General features: G+C 39.0%; 4 protein-coding genes across 4 annotated transcripts; all 4 read right to left on the bottom strand.

Annotated features, from left to right (window-relative positions):
* Positions 1-7,218: 7,218 nt before the first annotated feature.
* LOC143915898 (zonadhesin-like) lies at positions 7,219-8,627 on the bottom strand. Its single transcript, XM_077436718.1, has one exon. It carries the CDS (start codon positions 8,625-8,627, stop codon positions 7,221-7,223), a length of 1,407 nt encoding a protein of 468 aa, XP_077292844.1. The 3' UTR covers positions 7,219-7,220.
* A 2,492-nt stretch (positions 8,628-11,119) lies between these two features.
* Positions 11,120-12,269, bottom strand: LOC143915130 (mucin-6-like). Its single transcript, XM_077435572.1, has one exon. The coding sequence runs from the start codon at positions 12,267-12,269 to the stop codon at positions 11,226-11,228; it is 1,044 nt and encodes a 347-aa protein (XP_077291698.1). The 3' UTR covers positions 11,120-11,225.
* Positions 12,270-12,298: 29 nt separating this feature from the next.
* LOC143915128 (zonadhesin-like) lies at positions 12,299-15,572 on the bottom strand. The gene has a single exon (XM_077435569.1). The coding sequence runs from the start codon at positions 14,551-14,553 to the stop codon at positions 13,177-13,179; it is 1,377 nt and encodes a 458-aa protein (XP_077291695.1). The 5' UTR covers positions 14,554-15,572; the 3' UTR covers positions 12,299-13,176.
* A 39-nt stretch (positions 15,573-15,611) lies between these two features.
* LOC143915126 (zonadhesin-like) lies at positions 15,612-17,204 on the bottom strand. The gene has a single exon (XM_077435567.1). The coding sequence runs from the start codon at positions 17,160-17,162 to the stop codon at positions 15,708-15,710; it is 1,455 nt and encodes a 484-aa protein (XP_077291693.1). The 5' UTR covers positions 17,163-17,204; the 3' UTR covers positions 15,612-15,707.
* Positions 17,205-17,852: the final 648 nt, after the last annotated feature.

Genomic DNA, 17,852 nt, shown 5'->3' with positions numbered 1-17,852 from the left:
AACGATACGTACTGAAATTTCGCTAAATTTAAAATTTCACTCATATTTTTACGTTAATTTCAATAGGTCACAATGTGAAACAAAGTTCATTGATTGAAAAATCCTCGGGATAAATAATAATGTAGCAATAAGGTATTTTAAATTTTAAAATCGAAAGCATATTGATAATTTTAATTATGAAATCGTTATGAAACGTTAAACATAATACATCAATATACAGTGATAAAAATAAATTTTGACTTTGAGAATGTCTATTCGTTATACGTGTTAATTTTTATTTTATCTACGTTTTTAATTGCTCATTGGTTGAATTTCCCAGCGTTTCTCGGGTGAATTTAAGTTGAGAAAAAAAAGGATTTGTTTTCATTTGTCACAAGTCGTTTTTTGATGTATGTATATTAAATCAATATTCCAGCAGAATTGAGAATCTAATCTGTTTTTTCCCCATGAGAAAAAAAATGTCTATTATGATAACGACGCTCGGCAAGTTATCTTAAATTTGAAGGTTATCAATTTGGAACAATTGGTATCGAAGTAATTTTTTTTGAGGAATTTGGTACTTATGTAAATATAGATGAATATTCGGTAAAAGGATTATTCCGCAAAAAGTGATCTCGCGCAAATCACTAAAATCTTGATCACGGAATATCTGGCACTCGAGTTCTCGTTACTACAATATTTCGCGTGGATTGGTGGAGTTTGGGTACCAGATGTTCCGTGATCGATATTTTAGTGACTTGCAAGAGATCGCTTTTTGTGGAATAAACACCGAACCGAATATACATAGGTATAGAGAAATGTTATTAATAATAGAAGTGGCTTTAGGCGTCATATTGTTGTCAAGTGACGATTGTCCACAGACAATCCTAAATAGTCAGTCGTATTTGATGTTTGGTGCTCGACGTATGTCCGATAAAAACTTCTCTGTTTATTTATATTCCTCGTAAGATGGGCAAGCATCGTTTAAAATTGCACAATGTATTAAAAAACACACAATAAACAACATGGGATACACTTTTATCAGTAAATTGATCCGATTGTATTCCGTACGTTGTAGCGTATTTATAGAGACGTACCGCGTAATATTGACAACAATTATTTATTCGTAAGGGCCCTTCTACTATTATAACATTTCTCTGCATAGGTATGACTTATTGGCCACTTGAACTAAAACAGTGGATCAACAATAAAATTATATATTGCTATCGGTATATATAATATGGGAGCAGCATGGAGAACGTCAAAGCCTCCATCTGCCCAATACGCTGAGAATCAATTGAGTGTTTCACTTAATGAGAACTTAAATATTTTTCAATGAAAATTGGAAAGTTTTTGATGCGTGGCAACACTGAAAGATCACGTGCATTTGCACTTGTATTACCGCTACAGCTGTTTGTCGGATGAGGGGTGTGGTTTCTCTTTCTATTATTTTTTTTTATACACGAACACAGCGAGAGCGAGCGAGACATATCGATTTTCTCTTCGTCTGTTTTTATTCAAGGCAAGCGAAGGTCGTTTGCAAATAGGGGATAGATAGATAGATTGTCGACTAGGAGTCGCAATTATTATTCAGTTGCCGTTTATTCTTCCGGCAATGTTGGATATGTATTTTAATTTATCGTATTACAATATCATCTAAGATTAAAATTAAAATTGAAAAAAGTAATTATTGTTTTTAATGCAGTTTTTTTTTGTATTATTATTTTTTTTAATTGTTTGGAATAGTTAGATTTTTTATGTACATTTGTAATATTCATACATATGTATGTATGTCTATATGTATATAAATATTATATATATATATATATATATATATATATATATATATATATATATATATATATATATATATATATACTAGCTGTATTACCCGGCTTCGCTCAGTGTTTATAATATAAACCGCTTAAACATGACTAAGCTAATTTAATTAAAAAAAAAAAAAAAAATTTAAAAATTAAAAAAAAAAATTTAAAAAAAAATAAAAAAAAAATAAAAAAAAATCAAAAAAAAAATCAAAAAAAAAATCAAAAAAAAAATTAAAAAAAATCAAAAAAAAAAAATCAAAATTTTTTTTTTGCCTTCTAGGGCTTCGCCCTCGGCGCCCCCCTGAGCCTTTGCCTTCTAGGGCTTCGCCCCTCCACGCCCCATGAGCAATTGCCGTTTAGGGCTTCGCCCCCATGATCAGTTGCCTTTTAGGGCTTCGCCCCTCCGCGCCCCCATGATTAAAAGCCGTCTAGGGCTTCGCCCCCCTAAGTTAATGCCTTTTAGGGCTTCGCCCCCCGCGCCCCCAAGATTAATTGCCGTTTAGGGCTTCGCCCCCCTTAGTTAATACCTTTTAGGGCTTCGCCCCTCCGCGCCCCCATGATTAAATGCCGTCTAAGGCTTCGCCCCCATGATCAGTTGCCTTTTAGGGCTTCGCCCCTCCGCGCCCCCATGATTAATTGCCGTCTAGGGCTTCGCCCCCCTTAGTTAATGCCTATTAGGGCTTGCGCCCCATGAGGCTGGGCCCCCCGGGCCCCCTTCGGGGCCCCACGGGGCTGCGCCCCTTGTGGCGCCCCCTTTTGAGCCCCATGGGGCTGCGCCCCATGAGGCTGGGCCCCCCGGGCCCCCTTCGGGGCCCCACGGGGCTGCGCCCCTTGTGGCGCCCCCTTTTGAGCCTCATGGGGCTGCGCCCCATGAGGCTGGGCCCCCCGGGCCCCCTTCGGGGCCCCACGGGGCTGCGCCCCTTGTGGCGCCCCCTTTTGAGCCCCATGGGGCTGCGCCCCATGAGGCTCGGCCCCCCGGGCCCCCTTCGGGGCCCCACGGGGCTGTGCCCCTGTTGGCGCCCCCTTTTGAGCCCCATGGGGCTGCGCCCCATGAGGCTGGGGCCCCACGGGGCTGTGCCCCTTGTGGCGCCCCCTTTTGAGCCCCATGGGGCTGCGCCCCATGAGGCTGGGCCTCCCGGGCCCCCTTCGGGGCCCCACGGGGCTGCGCCCCTTGTGGCGCCCCCTTTTGAGCCCCATGGGGCTGCGCCCCATGAGGCTGGGGCCCCACGGGGCTGCGCCCCCCGGGCCCCCTTCGGGGCTGCGCCCCTTGTGGCGCCCCTGGCGGGGCCCCATGAAGCTACTCGCCTTGCGCCCCCGCGGGGGTGAATCCATTGAAACGAAAAAAAAAATCGGCGCCCATGGATCGAAAAAAAAAAAAAATCGAATCACGTGTTCGATGACGTCACCGATCTACGGACGACGAAGACGACGACGACGACGACGACCAAGGATACATACATACATACAAAGTCTCTTTCCAAATTATAGATTAGATATATATATATACTAGCTGTATTACCCGGCTTCGCTCAGTGTTTATAATATAAACCGCTTAAACATGACTAAGCTAATTTAATTTAAAAAAAAAAAAAAATTTAAAAATTTAAAAAAAAATATAAAAAAAAAAATAAAAAAAAAAATAAAAAAAAAATAAAAAAAAAATCAAAAAAAAAATTTAAAAAAATCAAAAAAAAAAATCAAATTTTTTTTTTGCCTTCTAGGGCTTCGCCCTCGGCACCCCCCTGAGCCTTTGCCTTCTAGGGCTTCGCCCCTCCACGCCCCATGAGCAATTGCCGTTTAGGGCTTCGCCCCCATGATCAGTTGCCTTTTAGGGCTTCGCCCCTCCGCGCCCCCATGATTCAAAGCCGTCTAGGGCTTCGCCCCCCTTAGTTAATGCCTTTTAGGGCTTCGCCCCCCGCGCCCCCAAGATTAATTGCCGTTTCGGGCTTCGCCCCCCTTAGTTAATGCCTTTTAGGGCTTCGCCCCTCCGCACCCCCATGATTAAATGCCGTCTAGGGCTTCGCCCCCCCTAGTTAATGCCTTTTAGGGCTTCGCCCCCCGCGCCCCCAAGATTAATTGCCGTTTAGGGCTTCGCCCCCCTTAGTTAATGCCTTTTAGGGCTTCGCCCCTCCGCGCCCCCATGATTAAATGCCGTCTAAGGCTTCGCCCCCATGATCAGTTGCCTTTTAGGGCTTCGCCCCTCCGCGCCCCCATGATTAATTGCCGTCTAGGGCTTCGCCCCCCTTAGTTAATGCCTATTAGGGCTTGCGCCCCATGAGGCTGGGCCCCCCGGGCCCCCTTCGGGGCCCCACGGGGCAGCGCCCCTTGTGGCGCCCCCTTTTGAGCCCCATGGGGCTGCGCCCCATGAGGCTGGGCCCCCCGGGCCCCCATTCGGGGCCCCACGGGGCTGCGCCCCTTGTGGCGCCCCCTTTTGAGCCCCATGGGGCTGCGCCCCATGAGGCTGGGCCCCCCGGGCCCCCTTCGGGGCCCCACGGGGCCCCACGGGGCTGCGCCCCATGTGGCGCCCCCTTTTGAGCCCCATGAGGCTGGGCCCCACGGGGCTGCGCCCCTTGTGGCGCCCCCTTTTGAGCCCCATGGGGCTGCGCCCCATGAGGCTGGGCCCCCCCGGGGCCCCACGGGGCTGCGCCCCTCGTGGCGCCCCCTTTTGAGCCCCATGGGGCTGCGCCCCATGAGGCTGGAACCCACGGGGCTGCGCCCCTTGTGGCGCCCCTGGCGGGGCCCCATGAAGCTACTCGCCTTGCGCCCCCGCGGGGGTGAATCCATTGAAACGAAAAAAACAAATCGGCGCCCATGGATCGAAAAAAAAAAAAAATCGAATCACGTGTTCGATGACGTCACCGATCTACGGACGACGAAGACGACGACGACGACCAAGGATACATACATACATACAAAGTCTCTTTCCAAATTATAGATTAGATATATTTTAATTTGTGTACGTTTTGTTTTATTCCAGTTTAACAAGACTTTTTTATTATTTTGCTTGCTACGTTTTGTCTGAACACTGTCGCTTTATGCAGTTTCAAAGTACATAGATGAACCAAATGTTGATAAAAATGGAATGTACATACATATGTTAAGATTACATTTTTTTATATTTGTTATTCAGACATGTGTATATACAATATTAGAAGGAGGACGTAGCCGATCCCCGTTTATTTATTTAAATCATATTTTCCGTGTATTTATTTATATATATAATTTAGAAATTAGTTTCATTTCTACAGTACTTGAACTAACATCGAATATATAATTTCGAAAGAGACTTTGTATGTAACTATATATGTATGTATGTATGTAACTATTGTTGGTTCGTAGAAAAACAAATGCATATTCAAATAAATTTAAATAAAATAAAACTATTCAAATACATTTAATAAAATGTGTACTATTTGATGGGAAAAGTTGAATCGGTATTTGATTGGCCATGTTATATTTCATATACCGAGCGAAGCTATATTATAAATAGAGATCGGCGGTCGAGTTGCTGCCACAAAATAGCAATAGACCTCTCCATTGTCCGAGAAAGCAGGAGACCAAAAAAAAAAAATTGTTGACAATAGAAAGTGACAATAGTGAACCATTTTTTTTAGTTGTCGAGCATCTTGTCCTTAATTATAAGTGGAGTTCAGGAGACTAGTTTCTTTTGCCCACAAAAACTGCTTTACTATTGTCAACCTTTTGTTTTTGCTTTCTTGCTTTGTAGGACAAAAGTAATTGACAATAGTGAACCATTTTTGTAGGCAAAAGCAACTTGTCTGCTGGTTTTTGATATGCTATTTAGATGATACACAGTGGTGTAGAAACAATTACTCGATTAGTATATTTAAAATTAAAAGTAAATATTAACTAGCTACATTTTACACGTAAGTTATAAAGCAGTACTACGTATGTTACAAAGTCATTTTTAATGTAATGATAATGTCACTCAAATGGCTTGAGCACATTGTCAAATATGGCCCGTCACTTTCCATCTTCCAATATTTGATAACATGCTGTGTTAATCCAAGTTACATTATCTTCAAATAATGACTAGCTCAATGTTAGTTTGGTGCTATTAGACTAGTAAATATTTACTTTTCATATGCAAGTGTTCATTTTCAATACACTAGTCGTCTTAATTGTTTCCACACCTTGTGCAGAGAAGATTGCAAACTTCAAACTAGGTGTTTTTTTTAATTATTCTGTGTGGAAATGATTAATATTAGGTTGCACAAACGTTGAGAAAAGAAATATAAAGGATATTGTCATTGCACTTTAATGATTATGGCTCGTTGTAACTCGAGTTTTTGCATACACACGAGTCACCATTGTTGAATGAATGATTGTCGTTAAACGTTTCAATATGGAAATCATCGTTTTGCGTCACTCCTATCGTGTCACTATAATTCACGAACGGCACGCCAACTAATCCAAGCAAAACCGCTGAATGAATTTAGTCTTAACGTGTCTGAGTTTGATTTTTTTTTGTTTTGTAGAGGCCTAACCGTATGAAATAATGAAAAATACTCCGAAGATCAATCTGCACCTGCCCCGCAGTCTGAGTCCAGCCAGGTACAAATCAAAGAATAAATCGCCTTCGGCTTCTCCGGAGCCGGTCGCTGTCGGCAGCGGAGATTCCAACAAATTGCAGCCGGGAGTTTCCACCACCATGACGACGGGGTCAGCAACTGGTGAGTGATGCAAGGAGTTATGTTTCAGTTATTGTTATCATGTTATTTTCAATGTATGCATACTGGTATTTGTGGACTGCAAATTTTCTTGGTTTTATTATGTAATTTCTGAAATGGTTGTTCTTTTTAAGAAAAGATTTAATATATAATTTGTACTCGAAAATTGAAGATTATTGAATTTTTAATTGAATAAGATACATATATTTTTTTTGTTACTTGTATGTAGTTACATACATACATAATTTATAATGTGTGTTTAAATTAAGTAATTTTTTTATATTATAGACATCTATCGGTTTTTTTGCGTATATTATGTATATATAATATAATAATTAATATTCATAAAAGTTTAAAACATCAACAATAGATGTCTCATATTTTTTAAAAATTTGAATTTAAAATTAACTTGCAAATACATAATTGCTTTAATTTTTTCCACAATATTTTTTTTATAAATATATTTTTACTTAACCAATTAAACAATCATAAAGTATTATTTTGTTATTTTTCCGGTTACTAGAATATCTGTCATATAATATCTCCTTTTAATGAGTGATTAAGAACAATAGTTAATGTGTGATTTGAAATTATAAATTTTCTTTAGACGGAATTGAATATTTTACATAATTTTAAATTGGTACGGAAACTATTGAATATTCTTTATTAAAAAATAATAATACATTTTTGCTACATAAAATTGCTTACAGGCACTATGTTAATTTTACTTATGCTTGATAATGTCGATGATATCGTGTAGTGAACATTGCTTGAGGGGAACGCATTTAGAATTGACTATGGATTTCTTCACGAATCCATTCTTGCATTGGCAACCGTAACGTCTGCAAGGTATCCTGCATTTTATGAAAGCAGGATGGAGACAAGTGCCCCCAGGACACGGATTGGGACAACTGACCAATTGTGAGTTGGGATCCGTGCAACATTGTGCAGGACGAACGCACCTTCCATCCGAGTTTCTTCTGACGAAGCCAGGATTGCATCTACACTTACGAACGCATTTATGTGGCAGGCTGCATACATCTGGAGCACCAGACATGTAAGCGTTGCAGTCCCTCTCGTTGGGACAAGCCGGAGGACACCTGTCATAGTGTTCGTTTTTGGGACACCTCACCGGGCATTTTCCGATTGGGATGCATTTGCCGTTCTTGCCGATTACGTAGCCGGATTTGCACTTGCATCCGTTAATGATGCATAGTTTGATACAGGTTCTGGTTCCTGGGTCGTCTTTGTTCTCGCAGGTCACCGGGCACGGGTCTCCGCACGGTACTATTATGGCGTTTGGATCGTTTGGACACTGCCTAGGTGGGCATTTCTTGATCGGTATGCATACGTTTCTGTTGTTGCGCGCAAATCCATTTTTGCAGTAGCATCTTTCATTGCATCGTATGTTTACGATGGGACACGTATCTCCCAGAGTTGCGCAGGTAGTGTCGCAAGCTGAACCACAAGAATAGAACTCGTTTGGTCCTGAACAGGTCGGACACTGTTTGGGCTTTATGCACACTCCTTTCCAACTGCGTACATAGCCAGGTTTGCAAACGCAACCCCCGTCAATTCTGCACACGGCTGGGCATATTCTGATTTGGTCTTTGTTGGCACAAGTGATGGGACAAACGTCACCGCAAGGGGTGAAAACTTCGTTCGGATCATTGCACTTGGGCTTGCACTGTTCCGGTCTGACGCAATCTCTGTTCTCGTTCCTCAAGTAGCCCGGACGGCACACGCAACCCGCTATACACCCTAAAGGTTTGCATCTGATCTGCAAGTCTGGCTCAGCGCAAGTGTTTTGACACATGGTGTTGCGGCACAAGTCGAAGATCTCGTTGGGTTTGCACGTGTCGCATTGAACTGGTGGCACGCACACTCCTCTGGTGTTCCTCAGGTATCCGTTCTTGCATATGCATCCTGGGGTACATATTGGTTTACACAATGGAGCTATGTTGGGATAGGCGCAGGTGTTTTGGCAGGCGTTGTTGCCGCAGATGGAGAAAACTTCGTTGGCAGGACATCTTTTAAGCGTTGCGTTCGCCGATGCCAAAACGGCGGCTATGACTAAGATGATTTTAGTCATTTGTAAGCAATTGCTTCGATTTTTTGATATGAAATGCATTGGTGTTTCTTATATACCGCATGTGAAAATTTATTAGAAGGTATTAATGGGAAATCGAGGAGCACGAATTTTCCTTTGTCACGTTATTTCAGGTTTAATTTTTTAATTGCATGTTGTACATATACAGGTTGATCTGATTATTTTTTTTCTTAAAAATGCTTGATTTGTCTTGGATAACTAACACCGGTAAATATTGAATGTCTGGCAGGATTTCAAATACTTATTATATTCATATGTACATATTTACAAAAAATAGGAAAGCAAACATTTACAGAAACAAGGAAGAAGAGACCAAGAGATAGTCTAAAACAGTCAGAGAAGTAGGTAGTGTTGAATGTTCGGTATAAAGAGAAGTGAAAGAAAGAGGAACACATAGGTGAGAGGTCTGACTAGAGTAGCCGATATATTGGAAGCAAGTGAATGAATTGAAAAGTTAATAAAGCTAGAAAGATTGACAAATGAAGTGCTTGAATGTTATCCAAAAAAGTTTAAATGAATTCAAAAAGTTTAAATGAATTAAGTGAAATGGGTAGACTTTGTATATATGTACATATGTATGTACATACATATACATATATGCAGGGCCGGCGAGTCATATTTTTCTTGTGTGGTGTGTGGTTTAATTTTTGGCGCCTTTTCTAAAAAAGTTCCGTTTTTAACAAAAAAAAAAAACTTCATTTATTGTTACTACGTATATAGATAAAGTATAAATATATTTAAAAAATGATAATAATTAAATAACTTAACAAAATCGTACATTTATTTTAACAAAATCCTGCCGCAGAAAATCGATGTTAAGGGTTTGAGCAATAATATTTTCAATCGATATAATTGCCAAATCATTTTTTCATTTTTCTTCACTCATTGTAGATCGTAAATAATTCTTGATTAGTTTTAACTTTGAAAGGGTTCTCTCTTCCCTAGCAACTGAAATTGCCAAATTCAGAAGTATTCTCAGTGCTATTAGTATATTTGGAAAGAGTTTCTCTAGGTTGTTATATATCCACTTCATAACCATCTCTGGTGTACTACCTTCTTCCATTTTTCGAGACAACAATTTCAACTTCTTCTGCTCCTATATCCTTCGTTTCTTTGTTACTTAATGCTTTTTCTTATGATCTACATTTTTCTTTCAGTTGTTTTAGCTCGATTTTATCACACTTCAATGTTTTATAAAAATTCAAATGTTTTTAGGGTGCTACTGAATGACTCAAAACGCTGTTTTATTGATGAAATTGCTGTTGTGAACAAAATGTCGAAAAATTGATTTTGAATTTCATTTTGGCATCAGTGGGCTCATGGGACTTCTCATCAAAGAAATTCTTTGAGAGCTTCTTTTTTATATCACTCCACTTCTCATAGCAATTAAAATGACAATTGCTTCCCTCGTGTCCCTTTAATAAAGCCATCACATGTCTCCAATCGTTAGAACCAGTTTTTGCCAAAGCAAATTAAAATAAAGGCTTTACTAAATACATATTTTGCAACAAAAACAGAACACTCGATCTAATTCGGATGAATACACAAGCCATGTTATATCCACTAATTCACCATTTGCCTTTGAATTTGAGAATGTGAGACCTGCAAATGTGTTTTTCTTTTATATTTATTTAATTATAATTATACTTAAATCAATAATAATCGAACGTGTGTATATATGTATGCAGTATATATTGACATTGAACAATCGATGTGGCTGATGTCACTATTGACGTTGTACTGTTTTTTCAACACCTGTATAAACAACGACTCGGTCGCTTCGAGCGAACCAATATTTATACTTTTGCGAATCAATTTCGATTCGAAATCACATTCCAATATTTTTATATCGATTCAGAACGGTTCAGTTACATTATATATTACATATTGATTGATATTGACCCCTATTATACACATTTATCTACATGTCTATTTATGCCCATTTACTGTTACTGTTGGTGTAAAATTTTCATAAATGTAATCAACTTTTGTTTTCATAGCGTGTTGATGAGTCAATAAACGTTCGTTTTGATGTTTTTTTATTATTATAATTATTATACGAATATACTTACCACTATTGGTTGATGCAAATAATGATCGTAATGTTTCAATTATTTTATATGTATCGTGACGTTTATTTTTGTTTAATGAAGGTTTTATTTTATATTTATATGTACATATGTAATATACATAATATGTATGTATGTATGTATGTACATACGTACTTTTCACATTTTGCATTTGGGGATCTTGTGTGTTTGGGCATTCTGGCATATCCTAATCAAGACAGGTGCATCGCGTACAAATATTTAGTTTCGTGAACAACTATTTTGGTAAGAACTGGTCTAGTGGATATGTTTTCATTTAAATTTAAATACTTGATTTTATATTTTAGGTTTATTTAAAAAAATGTTCAAAATTATGCCAGTGATTCGTTTAGCGTAATTGTTCGCTTTATAACTCATGGAAAATTTGCCAAAAAAAACATATTTTTATTATTATATTTTATTATATAGTATAATTTTTAAATTTATATTGTGTAAAAATGAACTGAAAAAGAAGCATTTAAAATCAAGTAGTACATAAATTAAAAACTAAAGGAGTTAAAATGAAGAAAGTTTATTGGGTGAATCTCGCATTTCTTATCTCATCTTTTCCATACTCTGCCATATATTTACATTTATAAATAGCCACGCATGTAGGATTAGTAACAGATTTTTTAACGAAACCTTTTTTACACTGGCAACCCCGGGGAAGGCATGGTTTCCTGCACGGTTTGAATTCCGGATGGGCACAAGTACCTCCTTCACATGGATTGACACATTCGACAATTTCGGCATTCGGATCTTTGCATGGACAGTCTTCGATTGGTATACATACGCCTTTGTTATTTCGCGCAAATCCCCCGTTGCAATAGCACATTTCAGTGCATTTTTTATTCACTATGGGACACGGTTGTCCAAGAGTGGCGCAAGTCGTGTCGCAAGGTGACCCACAATCATATAACTCGTTGGGTCCTTTACAAGTGGGACAATCTTCTGGTTTTATACACCTTCCGCCCCAATCGCGAATGAATCCAGGTTGGCAAACGCAGCCTCCGCCAGTTATGCAAGGTATCCCACACGCTGAAAGAGATATGACTGCTCTGTGAACCCAAATACCACAGGTCATGGGGCATCGTTCTCCGCAAGGATCAAACGTTTCGTTTTTACGGTTTTTACATTTTTTGCAGTCTGCAGGTTTGACGCACTCCCTAAACTCGTTCCTCAAGAATCCATCCTTGCAGACGCATCCAGCGATGCATCGCGCAGGCTTGCATGTCTTCTGCAGGTCAGGCCAGTCGCAAGTGTTTTGGCAAATGGTGTTGCGGCACTCGTCGAATACTTGGTTCTTGTCGGCTATGCACGTGTCGCAATCGACTGCTAGCACGCACACTCCTTTGGTGTTTCTAAAATATCCTGGCTGGCATATGCATCCTGGAACGCAACCGTTATTGCAATTAAAGGCTACGTCGGGATTGGCACAGGTGTTTTGGCAACCGTTGTTGCCGCAATCTGAGAAAACTTCGTTATCTGGACACAGCTTGGGATATTGTTGGGATATGCCTGGGGCTGCCATCGCCAAAATGGCGGCGAGCACTACTACGAAATGGCTGCAAGCCATTTTGAACCGAGTCTGAGGTATTAATCTCTAATGAATTATTTGTTGTTAATTTTCGATTTATATACTTTTCGCACTGCATACTTATATTGACGTTTCGCTCTATCAAAACATATTCACACTTGTGTAAATTTATTTGGAATTTTTTGGACCTGTGCTTTAAGGCAGTGCTGCACAAACGCCGGTTTGCGAACCATTGCCGGTCCTTAGACTGACCAGTGGCTGTCGGAAAATTTCTCTACTTGTACGTCAAAGTGAAAGGAACTTCTTTATCTATGAAATATTCAAAAATTTCTACCCACCTATGTTGGCAAGGTAAGTCGTTTTATCGCCATTCGTTGATCTTTTCATTTGTGACACAATAATTCGCCGTCAAGTATATTTGAGGACTAGATTTAAATAATCAATACAGGATTATAAAGTTTAAAAATTGCTTCTCTGAATATTTTGGTATTAATATTTTTGGGTTTTTCTAAATCAAACAAACTAATATCATATTTTATTTCAGTAAGACTTGCAGTAGCAAAATCTGTATACATACATATATCTCGATTTTCATCTTAGCTGACCTATAGGAATCGCGGATTTTTTGTAATAAATTGATTTATTTCCTTCTGTCGAAAAAATTATCTATCAATGTATCGAACAGGTTTTTACGACATTCAAAAGAAAAATTTTGGATGTGAAAAACCCATGACTTTATCTATATATTTGAGGAATATAAGAAGGTCACAAAACAAAATTCGATATTGAACCGTACAGACATATTCACACATACCGCAGCATTATGAAATCACGAATATCTATGAGTATATGTTTAACTGGTAATTCGTCAAATTAAAGTCAAAATATATTTATTTTTTTTATTATGTAATATTATGTATTACAAAATTATTCAACCCGCAAAAAATTATTTTCTTTTGCGGTATTTTTTACACAACCTGGTGGCAATACATGTAGAGTCGGTGTCTGATTTTTTCACAAATCCTTTCTTGCACTGACAACCTAGGGCGATGCAAGCTCTCTTGCAAGGTGTGAATTCTGGCTGAGCACAAGTGCCTCCCGGACAAGGATTCGGACAACTGATCAATTCCGCGTTGGGATCCTTGCAGCATTGATTGAGACTGACGCATTTACCACCTTTGACCTTTCTTGTGAAACCCTCCTTGCATCTGCACGCTGGAGTGCACTTACCAGTGGGGACGCATTTGATCAGAACACCAGACAGAACAGTTGCGCAATCTTTCTCGGGAGGACACTCTGGTGGGCACTTGTCGTAGAATTCATTTTCACCACACGTATTCGTAGCAGGACAACTCTTAACCGAGATGCACTTACCATCGCTGCTTTTCACGAAGCCGTCTTTGCACTTGCAACCGTTTACTATGCATATTGCGGGGCAAGGTCTGGGTCCTGTTTCGTCTTTGTTGTCGCAAGTTAAAGGACATGGATCTCCACATGGTAATTCTATGGCGTTAGGATCGTTCTTGCACTGCTTGGGTGGACATTGCGCAATTGGTATACAGACACCTTTGCTGTCTCGTGCGAATCCTTCTTTACAATAGCACATTTCGTTACATTTGATATTAACGATTGGGCATACCTCTCCGAGTGTTGCGCAAGTTGTATCGCAAGCTGAACCACACGAAAAGAACTCGTTAGGTCCTTTACAAGTGGGGCATTCTTCAGGTTTTATGCAGTTTTGACTCCATCCTCTTATATATCCTGGTTTGCAAATGCAACCTCCTCCCTCTCTACATTGAACGTTGCAGTTTCTGTTTGCTTCGTCTTTATTGGCGCAAGTTGTCGGACACGTTTCACCGCAAGAGTCGAACACCTCGTTGGCTCCTGTGCATTTTGGTTTGCAGTCTTGTGGTTTGACACACTCTTTCAGATCGTTCCTCAAGTATCCAGGACGGCAGATACAACCCGCGATGCATCTTTCAGGAAGGCATCTGCTTTGCAAATCTGGTACAGCACAGGTGTTGACACATCCCGTGTTGCCGCACAGGTCGAAGATTTCGTTGGGCTTACACGTGTCGCATTCGACTGCTGGTACGCAAACTTTTTTGGTATTTCTCAAATATCCTTCCTTGCATATGCATCCTGGGGTGCATATAGCCCTGCACACTGCGGCGATATCGGGATTTGCACAAGTGTTTTGGCAGCCGTTGTTTCCACACTCTGAGTAAACTTCATTGGTAGGACATTGCTTGGGATATTCGATCGCATTTGACGATGTGAATATGATCGCCAGTGCAACGATGGCAAAAGTTAATCTTGCCATTTTGATAAAAGTCGTGATGTCGAATGAGTTAATTTTTCACGCTTTGCTCTTTTTATGTCGTCACGGTTTATTTACCAATTAAAATGCGCAAATAGTCAATGCGTGTTTTCTTTTGTCACGTTATGTATTTCGTACTCAATGTACAATTGTGTCAATAGCTAATTTAATCTTCAATTTCATGGACATGTGTATTTTGTTTTCTTATCGTTTTATATGTATGGATTTCATAATTATGTATTTATGGATTTGGTAGATTATCAAAATTTTATTAATTGTATGAGTGATGTACCGCAGAACGTTAATTTTATATTTATTGGAAAGTTATATGGTGTTTTTCATTTTCTTATTAATATTGTGTATTTTAACAAATATTATTAAATCAAAACTGATTCAAGGACAAATTTTGTAATTACATTTATTATTGAGTTTTACTGTTATTTCATGCTAGGACTTACGAAAGTTTTTAAATTAGGTTTAGATCAGCTTAAAGTCATTTTGCGTATCATTTTTACATATAATATTTACCATAATGTACATACATACATATATAAAAAATCGATTTTATTATATGTGGACAAGTGTTTAAAATTATTCAAATTTTGTTTGTCGTTTAGGAGTTTATGCAATGTCAATTAAATTTGTTTGATTTTGTAAATTATCGTGCTGTGTAAATATTTAACAAGACATTTTGATACACATATACATATGTAGGTATGTATTTTAATACATATTATGATGTACATAGTTATGCATTATTTTGAAGACTATTCTGATTAAACTAACTATGTATGTACATAAAAATATATACATCTTTTGATGCACTATTTTCTTTTCGAACATGTTTTAAATTATTTTAGATTGCTTTTTTTTAATATTTGAAGTCACCTGAAATTAAAATACTTGTGCGCACATGTATATTGTACATATGTATGTACATACATATGGTCGTTTTATATAGCTATATAAAAAATAATCATTCATTGTTACTATTGTAACTGTGTGTATGTATTTACATAATTTTTATTAAAAAAAAAAAATGGTGAAATAATAATAAAAATAATTATTGAAAAATTATTATTGAAATAAAATATAAATTGAAAAATGAAATAATAATTCGAAAAATTGACGAAATAATAATAAATCATTAAAGTGGATTACTTTTTCGTTTTTGGATAAGTATTGCAATGTATAAGAATACACGCTGGATCAGTGTCGGACTTTTTAACGTATCCTTTTTTGCATTGGCAACCGTACGGTCTGCACTTTGCTTTACACTGTTCAAACGAATGTTTGGCGAGAGTGCCTCCAGGACATGGGTTTGGACATTTGACAAATTCACTGTTGGGATCTTTGCAACATTGAGGCGGCAGAATGCATTTTCCTTTGGTGACATTTCTGATGTAGCCTTCCTTGCACCTGCAACCCGGAATACACTTGTTGGTGGGCACACATTTGATCAAAACCCCGGACATGTAAGTGCTGCACGTCTTCTCCGGAGGACACTCTGGTGGGCATTTGTCGTAGATTTCGTTATCTTCACATTTTATTGGAGATGGACAGTCTTTAATTGGAATGCATTTACCGTCACCGCCTAATACGAAGCCGACGTCGCATTTGCAACCGTTTTTTATGCATTTCTCTGGACACGATCTGGGTCCTGTTTCGTCTTTGTTCTCGCACGTCCGCGGGCAAGGATCTCCACACGGAAGAATTATGGCGTTTGGATCGTCTTCACATTGCCTCGTTGGACAGTGCTCAATCGGTATACAGATACCGTTGCGGTCTCGTGCGAACGCTTCTTTGCAAACGCACACCTCAGTGCAAGGTTTACCTCCGGGCGCGCAATCCTTGGGATCGTCTCCTAGTGTTGCGCAAGTTTTTTCGCAAGGCATACCACATGAAATGACTTCGTTGATTGGACAAGGTGGACACTGTTCTGGCTTTATGCACGCTGGTGCATTGATGGTAAAAGTCATATGTGTTTTGAAGGTTGTGGAATACGGTGGGCCGCGCACGTAGCCTGGTTCGCAAACGCAACCTCCTTCACTAATGCACGCACTGAAACATCTTTTGCCAGGAAAACAGCCTTTCGGACATATGTCTCCACACGGATGGAACTCTTCGTTCTCACGTCTGATGCACTTGGTTTTGCAGTCTGCATGTTTGACGCATTCGTTCAATTCGTTTCTCATATAGCCTGAACCGCAAACACAACCGCCGATGCACCTCTCTGCGTTACACATGTATTTCATGTCCGGTTGTGAGCAAGTGCTTTCGCATTCTGGGTTTCCGCACAGTGAGACAATTTCGTTGGGCTTGCAGGTGTCGCATTTTGCTGCAGGTACGCATTCGCCTTTAGTGTTTCTCAAATAACCGTAGGTGCATATGCATCCTGACCGGCACGGGGCCTTGCACTTGGCGGCGATGTCAGGATTCGCACATGTGTTTTGGCAACCGTTGTTTCCACATTCTGAGAAAACTTCGTCGGGCGGGCATTGGGTGGGATATTCCGTGGCTTTGGCCATTGCCAAAATGGCGGCAAATCCAATGATTAATAGTCTCGTCGCCATTTTCGAACGCTCGAGATAGCGTCTTGGAATTAAGTGCATAAGAGATCGTGTGGTCTTTTGATTTTATACATGTAGTCTTCATGCAATGAATAATTACATATAGAATTTATATATATAAAGATAAATAGCGGTTCTGTAAAATTTCGTTTATTTCGTTCAGTTGTGTTAATATTAAAATTGATTATAAATTTATAGACATGTGCATTATAATGAATTCGTTAATTATTTTTTTCAATATAACCGATTTTAAATTATTTCATTATCTTTTTTTGCGTTGTAAAATATAGAATCATTTATTTACCAATTTTAGTGGTTATTAATTACATATATAAAGATAAATGTTTGTTTGTCATATATGTATGTATGTACATACATACATACAGTCCCATGACAGCGAATTACTAACACCATGCGGATTTTGCAAATTCTATGTTTAGAGCTATATATTGAAGAGTAGGTTCGTAAAATTAAAACAAAGATGTGTTTATAATGATTATACATAGTTTATTTACAATATTAATACAACATATATATATATTATTAATATTTTGTATGTCCACCCTTATTTCGGAGACACGATGCTATTCTTTTGGGCATACTCTCGATACAAGACGCAATGGTTGACTTTATCTCAGGATCTCCCTGCCACACAGAAATTATGTTTTGTTTTAGGATATTTTTATTGGTACATTGGAGCTTATTTAATTTCATTTTAAGGGTATGCCGGAC

The sequence above is a fragment of the Arctopsyche grandis genome, chromosome 8, assembly GCF_051622035.1.
Source record: "Arctopsyche grandis isolate Sample6627 chromosome 8, ASM5162203v2, whole genome shotgun sequence".
NCBI classification, from domain to species: Eukaryota; Metazoa; Arthropoda; class Insecta; order Trichoptera; family Hydropsychidae; genus Arctopsyche; species Arctopsyche grandis.
The sequence above is the reverse complement of the archived record's forward strand: the minus strand, read 5'-3'. Positions and strand labels throughout refer to the sequence as shown.

Excerpts from the sequence above, each read along its gene's own strand:
- LOC143915128 (XM_077435569.1), bottom strand. The coding sequence starts at position 14,553 with ATGGCAAGATTAACTTTTGCCATCGTTGCACTGGCGATCATATTCACA.
- LOC143915130 (XM_077435572.1), bottom strand. The coding sequence starts at position 12,269 with ATGGCTTGCAGCCATTTCGTAGTAGTGCTCGCCGCCATTTTGGCGATG.
- LOC143915898 (XM_077436718.1), bottom strand. The coding sequence starts at position 8,627 with ATGCATTTCATATCAAAAAATCGAAGCAATTGCTTACAAATGACTAAA.
- LOC143915126 (XM_077435567.1), bottom strand. The coding sequence starts at position 17,162 with ATGCACTTAATTCCAAGACGCTATCTCGAGCGTTCGAAAATGGCGACG.